An 8040-nucleotide genomic window follows, 5' to 3' on the forward strand; every position below is an offset into this window, starting at 1 on the left:
TCGCACCTTGCGACCCCCTGATCGCACTGTGCGACCTGAGGGTCTTAGGGTGCGATTCCAAAATGGGGTATCAACTGCATCATGTTTCAATTTCTAGATTTTCATAAGAGTTAGACAAAGGAAGTCTCGAGATCTGAAATAAAACCTGAACATTAAAAAACAAATTAAAATATATAAGTGGAAATTAGTAACTATTATACATGAAATGAAAAATTAATAAAAATAACTGTTATATGTAATAAAATAATAATAATAATAATAATAAATTAGAAAATAAAACGAAACATCACCAGCCACATCGGATTCTTTGGGCGCCTTCAAGTTTGTGATGCAAGTAAGCTGTTGTGAATTAATATTAGGATAAATAAAAAAATTACAAAAAATAAAGAAATTTGAACCTCAATTTGCCAGCATTATTTTCCAAATAAATCGGCTCCCCAAATTGATAAATTGACTCCCCATGTGTCTTTCTCTCTCCTCTAGGTTAGAGAGAGATAGACACATGGGGAGTCGATTTATCCATTTGGGGAGTCGATTTATCACTGCCCATTTTTTATTGTGGTTGTATGTTCGGCAACGGAAGCTTTTAGATGTGGAAAAAACTAAGCCTTAAGAATTAAATTAAAATAAATAAATAAATAACATGATTACTCGATGTTTCTTGTTTTTGCTTTGTATGGTATGGGAGGGTGTGGATTGTGCATCTTCCCTCATCATCTGTTTTGAATGGATTCTTACATAAATTGTTGCGAGAATACCGTGAGAATGTTGTTGGTGATGCAATAATATTCCTACTGTCTTTTTTTTTCTATCCATTCAAAAGGGAGATTGATAATAATAACCATATAGCCTCTTCAGAATTCATCCTGGTTGGAATTTTATTTGGAGAAATGATATTTTTTTAAATGGCTATTTGGGGAAATAATATATTTGGCTCTTTTACTTCCTTGGGCCATTTCTTCCTAGTGTAAAATGTTATTATAAACATTAACTTAATGATCTCTTTGGATCTTGGGCAATGAAAACAAAGAAAAACTTGATTTTAACGAGATGGGTTTGATGTATCTTTCACCATGGCTTGTGCTTGAAGGCGTGTAATCCGACGATCCTTGTAGCTTTTCCGAGCACGGAGAAGGCCCAGAAACACCCATTGATACTTCTCTTACCTTGCACACCAATAGACTTATGGGAAACCTCTCAAAAGTGAACTCTCTCTCTCTCTCTCTCTCTCTCTCTCTCTCTCTCTCTCTCTCAATGAGTTCTAGTGTTGTGGTGTGTGGCAAGAGGGACCAAGGGTCTTCTTTATAGGCAAAAGCTCCCATAGAGCTTTCCTAAAGTGCCCAAATTCGTTTGGCAACTTGGGTGTAAATTTAGAAACTAATACAAGTCACAATTTCCACTTCCAAACATTACTAAACTTAAGGGTTGCTAATATATGATGAAAGGTTGCTTGAATGCAAGGCCACACTAACTTTAGCAAGTCTAAACATAGCAATCCTTGTCTTCCAAAGGATTCTGTTAAGTTTAGAAACTATAGACTTTAGAAACTTTCCGACATAAAATTCTTCTTAGATTTTGCCATTTGGAGGTTGTGTCATATATATAGGGGTGTAAACGAGCCGAGCTTGGCCAGGCTCGGCTCGGCTCCTTAAGCTCAAAAGCTCGGCTCGGGCTCGAACCAGGCTCGCGAGCCTTACCGAGCTCGGGTTATATTAAGTTCACACCCCTCATCTTCCCTGGACAGCCCTATCTAGTGTAATTTGACTACTTTTTTTACACTATGGGGGGTGGTCAAAGTAACAAATGGGGTTCCAAAAATGAAGTGACATATTTTGCCTCCCCCTTTCACTCCCTGGATAACCCTTTTAGTGTATATATTAATATATAATATATATATTTAAATATATTAAATTCTTAACGAGCCTTAACGAGCCGAGCCGAGCCGAGCCTGGCCTAAATCGGGCTCGGCTCGTTAAGGATTCGAGCCGAGCTCTAGCCGAGCTTTTTTCGAGCCGAGCTCGAGCGAGCTTCCGAGCCTGAGCCAAAATTGACACCCTTACATATATATGATGATGGGAGTTTTTCGTGTGGTGGAATGCCTCATGAAGAGGCAGAAGTTTCAAATGTGTTGTTTCTTTTGAAAAGCCTCGAGTTATAATTAGCCGGAACAAAGCTACCAACACTTCATAGACAAGTATTAAGGCAAGTACTGGAAGCATCAATGTACCAAGTTTTACCTTGCAACAGGATGAACTGGAAGAATCTTTTTAATTAGTTGCTGGAGAAAACTGCTGGAGAAGGAAGCCAAAGGGAATATTGGTGCCGGAGGAAATGAAAAGTGGGAACAAATTGAACAAGAAAGTAAAATTCCTAGGTAAAAAGGTTCTTAGGTCGTGGTAAAGAAGTGTCTACCTTAGTGTTTTTAACACTAGCTGCTAGCAGTACAAAAAAAAGTTACCTTCACCAAGGAGCCGTTCCCAGCGAGAACCAAGGGATGTAGTGAATCGTGGGAGGTCAAAGAGAATTGACCTATTCATAGAGTGATCCATCGACATATATAGGATATAGACTCTTTCTCTATTATTGATATAATCTAAATCATCTTTATCTTACACGATGGTAAATGTAGTTTAAGACCAGTAAATAGTTCAGCTCGTTAAACTTAGTCATCTCAACAACCTGTTGTATTTACTTGGTAAAAGATTATGTGTGTGTGTGTGTGTGTGTTCACACCATGCCTAATTTTCTTCCCAACGAAACTAAAAAACCAACTTTAAATTAAGGAGAAAATTTGCCCTCACAAACTCAACTTCAAGAGAACTTTATGTAATGTAGGTATCACTTCACTGCCTCATTTTACAAACAAAATGGGGTCAAATTGACCTTACTTCCTTCAAATAAACTCAAGGTAGTAGGGTTAGTGTGCAAATTTACTACTGAGGAGCAACCATTATTTGGTTATGCTACTTAATCTTGCATTTTCACTGCAATGACATCATTCTTGCAGTTCATCAACTCCTGCACCTCAAATAAACTTTGACGTAAAAAAATTCATAATATGCTTTAAACAATTATTTATATTTCCTATCATAGGAACAACATTATATAGTTCACACTCTTTATTTTATTGACATGGTCTGTATAAGCTATTGGCCATATATATCCACATACAATTTGTACCTCATGAACAATTTGGGGACTGGCCAGAACCTCCATAATAGAAGAAATATTCCCAATCAGAGGTACTGTTTTCACCCATCTGTATATCATAACATGTTGGAGTTTCTACTATTTCTTGAATGGATACTAGATTTGTGAACTGGTTAAAATCATCAACTGTCTTAATATTCCTGAAAAAACTTGATTTTTTATAGCCTTCAACTGAGAAATGGCCACTGCCCATCTGGGTGGTAGTGTGGTGCCCTTTTGGTCTTGAATTGAAAATCTCCCCTCCCCATCCAATATAAGGGGAACTGTCTGCTAACCTTGTCAACAAGGAGCTTGGCCAATATCCCAACGGAGTGTCATGCACTTGGAACCACCAGTTACCACTTTTCACATCCTACAAGAAATTATTTTCAATATTCAGATTGGGCAAGTAATAATTGCAGGCTAGCTATAAGAACCTATGACAGTGAAGCTATTAAGCTCTTGTTGTAATGGGTACACAGATTATATACACAGAATAATTGGTGTATGCTGAACAGGTTGATGTTTGCTTGCACTAAATCACAGCTAAATAAATGAAAATATAATAGACCCAAGTAAAATGTGCAGGGATTTCTGAGATTAGACAAGTAATTAATAAATTAAAGGCTGTAAGAAACTGACAGTGAAGCTATTAAGCTCTTGCTGTGTAGGGTGCACAGATTATATACACAAAATAATTGGTGTATATACAACAAGTTGATGTTTGGTTGCATTGAATCACATCTAAATGAATGAAAATAAAAGGACCCAAGTAAACTTTGCACCATTTCTAGAATTTTAAATTCTATTGTTTGGTAGACGTTGGATAGCATTTTCTATAACGTAAAAACCATGTAAGAAAGTAAATATCCGTACATCAATCATAACTGAAGGATGACAAACAGTAGTAACATACAACAGTTCATGGAGGGATTTTTATTTAAGAAAACAAAACCTCATTAAATAAGGTGTAACCAAGCCGTGGAAAATTAAATTTCTAGGAAATATATTTTCCGAAAATAAAAATACTACATCCAAACATGCCCAGAGTATGTCAATTGTCAAACAATTTCAGCAATGGAAATTTTTGTAATACCTTGAATAGACAAATGTCTATTTCGAATTGATCGCTGTCATAGGTGGAAGTAGGTTCGATAATGCCACCAAGAGCTAGTGAATTGTTGATTTGCACAAAACCAGGGCACAAAAGATTGTAGCATCCTGTGCTTTGGTAACGATCTTTCTGTAAATGAAGGATTTGGAAACAAGTAACATGAATTAGTCACTCTACCAGCAAACATGACAACCATCAGATCTTAAACAGAAAGTACTGAAATATTTTCCTCGAGGCTCCACGTAAAATGGGACCCTAAATTTTGTTTTACGCATATTTTTCCACTTAAAATGGGTGTAAAATTTGTTTCAATCCCATTTTATATGGAAAGAAAAAGAAGGTATTGGAGAGTAGTATTAGTAGAACTTACAGTCCAGTATGCGAACAATCGTGTCTGGTTGTCGCCAAATAGAATGGGTTGGACCTGAGAAGAAATTCTCAAAATTGTCATTGATTCCTTTATTTAGTCCTAAACTTGTAAGATAGAAGGAGAGCTGAAGGAGTGTAAAATTGAGGAGCGTACACTACCACCATGGTTTAGGATTTCGACCGAAATCCTAAATTTCGGACCGAGACCGACACCGAAACCACTAAAAACCGAAATGGTCATTTATTTGGGCCGAAATTTCGGAATTTCGGAATTTCGGTCGAAATTTCGGAATTTCGGTCGAAATTTCGGTTTTTCCGAAATTTGACCCATAAAATCTGTTTTTTTTTTTTATTAATTTAACATTTAACTGAAATTTAATATTGAATAAAATAATAATTTCGATTTTTGTACCAGATTTCGATCGAAATTTTAAAATTTCAGGGTCCGAAACCGGTACCGAAACCGAAATTTTAAACCTTGACTACCACAAAATGGGATCCTTAAACTTATACGTACAATCATGACCGTTGATCTTGTAAAGCATTATAAGCTGACCGACATTCCAATCACGATCCTTATCTTATTTGGTCTCAAGTTTTCAATTGATTTGACATTCAATGGATAGCGTCGGACTCAGTCAAGAATCTATGGCTTAGTTGGAATATTGCGGGCTTTGGCTCCTTGGGAAATACTCTTTGCTAGCTATTTCATTCCTTTTGAGGTTATGTGGGAGATGACCCTAGAAAGGAACACTTAGAGGCTGTTTGGATCCGCATATTGTAGAATCTAGGTTTTTAGTTTGAAAACAGTGTAAAAGAGCCAAAGCTGCCGTGTCAGGGTTCTTGGATCTTAGGTGAGAAATTCAGGTTTTAAGAATCTCTCCTACATCCTGAGATTTCTAAAACCTGGAAATATGAGAGGATCTGCTACTCTGACTGAAAGAAGGGCGACAAGTCAAAAACGAGTAAAAACGACGGCTGTCCTCTTCTTCTCTTGTATCTTAGCTACAATTTTGAGGAAATCCCGGATTCTAAGATCCGCATATCCAAACGGCCCCTGAGATTTTTGAGGAAAAGTCCCATTTACACCAGTTACCTTGAAAGACCAGATTTAGCAAGGCTACATGGGCTTCTCACAAATAACTCAAATATTTCCAAAATATCACGATTTCATTGCCACTTTTCGATAAAATGACAAAATCCTGAAATAATCCCGAGATTTTACAAAATACAGCGATATTTTTATTTTTATCATTTACAGTAAAAACATCACGAAAGTATCGTGATATTTTTATTTTATATTCTTCTTAAATTATATGTTTTTATAAATTTTTGAAAATAATTTTATTCTAACGTTTTTATCCTGATATAAATCCAAAAAAGTAAATAAATAAAAATATATCCCAAAATTTTCCCTTACTGAGGAATTCCTGAGAATGATATTTATGACTTAGGTTGCTAACACAAAGACTTTCGGGGTTACTGAAGGGGTCGGTGATTTAGAAACCTCCTTACCTCAATGTCCTCAAGCTTAATGTAGATCGTTGCTCACTTGGCAACCCGCATAAAGAGGGAATTGGTGGGGTGTTTAGAGACCATAATGATGCCATTATCTTAGCTTTTTCTGATCTGATTGGCATAAGTTATTCTTCCACTTTGGTATGAACATATTCATGGATGAGTTTAAATGCAAGTTAGGGGTAAAAAGTTATTCTTCCAACACTATGTTGTTGGCCCAAGGTTCAATAACTGAATCTCAGAGATTAGCTAGGTTAGTAGATGAGATATGTGCCATGCATGAACAATTACATATGTTTTCTCTTTTGTTCATATCCCTAGGAGTGCCAATGATTTTCCGATAGATTGGCAAAAATCCGGAAATATCCTTGGAAATATCTGTGACTAAGCTCCAACCCTCTCAAGTTTCTCCCTCTCCTGCCTTTCTCACAAGTTATCACACAAATATTCCATGCAATATATTTTCAAGGTTGCCACAATTCTAAAGTTCTACCTATAGGGAAATGTTATCGGCACAACTATATTTTTATATTTGCACAAACCCAGCTGTCTTTTCTTCTTTAATTGGCTCTTGAGAGCTTTTTGGAAAATGCAATAACCTTTCCACAGCTCTTTAAATACTAAAAGACAAGATGGGCCAGTGAAAATATCAAAATATGGTTGCTGATATCATTTCCTTAAATATATCTCCTATATAGGATTTGCTCTTGTTATAGTAAAAGTAAAATGAGAGAGATTATGAAGATTAGGGGCAACACATACCATCCAACCAGCTTCAACTGTGGTTAAGTCATCAGGCGCCGTACCCTGTTGGTCCGACAGAATCCAAATCTGAGAGAGGCTCAATTTATTCTTCTCCACGTTAGGGTTCCACACGTTTATTATTGCCTTTGCTCCATAATACTTACCATTATTCACATAAGCTAAGGAATGCTGATCCATACATAGAAGAAAATGAGTAGTTTTTAAGAAGTCAAGAGATCATTTCCGATTGAAAATTTCAACTAGGAGAGCAAAATAAAGAAACTTAGGCAAACTTTTTTAGGACTTGGGGACAAAGATGAGTAAAACTCGGCCCTAGCACTGAGTGGGTGGCAAGTCGAGTAAACTCAACCTGGTGGGTTCTTGCCTCATCAACAAGGTGAAAAAGGGGAGGTGGATATATCATTTCCCATTATGGGATTTGCAAGGCAATTATGCATAAAGCCATTTCGCCTACTTTTGCATGAGAGAACAGCCACACAAGCTCACTTTATTGAAAATTTTATCGTATTCATTTAATTCATCTGAGGTTGTTGTTCTCTCATGCAAAAGTGAGACGCAAAATGGCTTTCCGATATATATATATATATATATATATATATATATATATATATATATATATATATATATATATATATAGAGAGAGAGAGAGAGAGAGAAAAGTGTAGCTACACATACGTGTAGCTAACTTAGCTACACCGATGGCTTAAAATACAGTGGGCCCCACATTGTTTGGGTGATGCAAACCATTCATTTGATGGGCCCTCACATAGATAGGGTGTGCCTAAAAAATCAGCTCCATAGGATCATCCCAACCCTACGATTTGTGGAGGCAAAAATGGACGTTTAAAAACCTTCACAAATCTGTCCATTTTTGCCTCCACAGTTTGAAGGGTTGAGATCATCCAATGGAGCTGATTTTTTGGGCACACCCTATCAATGTGAGGTCCTATCAAATGAATGGTTTGGATCACCCAAATAATGTGGGCCCACTGTATTTTAAGCCATCGATGTAGCTAAGTTAGCTACACGTACATGTAGCTTCACTTAACTCATATATATATATATATATATATATATATATATAT

At 36.5% G+C, this 8040-nt stretch overlaps 1 protein-coding gene across 1 annotated transcript in view; it reads right to left on the minus strand.

Moving 5' to 3' along the window:
• Positions 1–3073: 3073 nt before the first annotated feature.
• Positions 3074–8040, minus strand: part of LOC143891836 (protein neprosin-like) — a 14600-nt gene continuing 9633 nt past the window's right edge. The window contains exons 4-7 of the mRNA XM_077396345.1: positions 6953–7123; positions 4674–4727; positions 4286–4432; positions 3074–3562 (exon numbers count right to left, since the gene is read on the minus strand). Coding sequence (XP_077252460.1) covers positions 3182–3562; positions 4286–4432; positions 4674–4727; positions 6953–7123 — 753 coding nt within the window. The 3' untranslated portion in view covers positions 3074–3181. The remainder of the gene's footprint in view (positions 3563–4285; positions 4433–4673; positions 4728–6952; positions 7124–8040) is intronic.

This window comes from Tasmannia lanceolata, unplaced genomic scaffold, assembly GCF_043159265.1.
Source record: "Tasmannia lanceolata isolate RefF3 unplaced genomic scaffold, GAP_Taslan_0.1 ptg000015l, whole genome shotgun sequence".
NCBI lineage: Eukaryota > Viridiplantae > Streptophyta > Magnoliopsida > Canellales > Winteraceae > Tasmannia > Tasmannia lanceolata.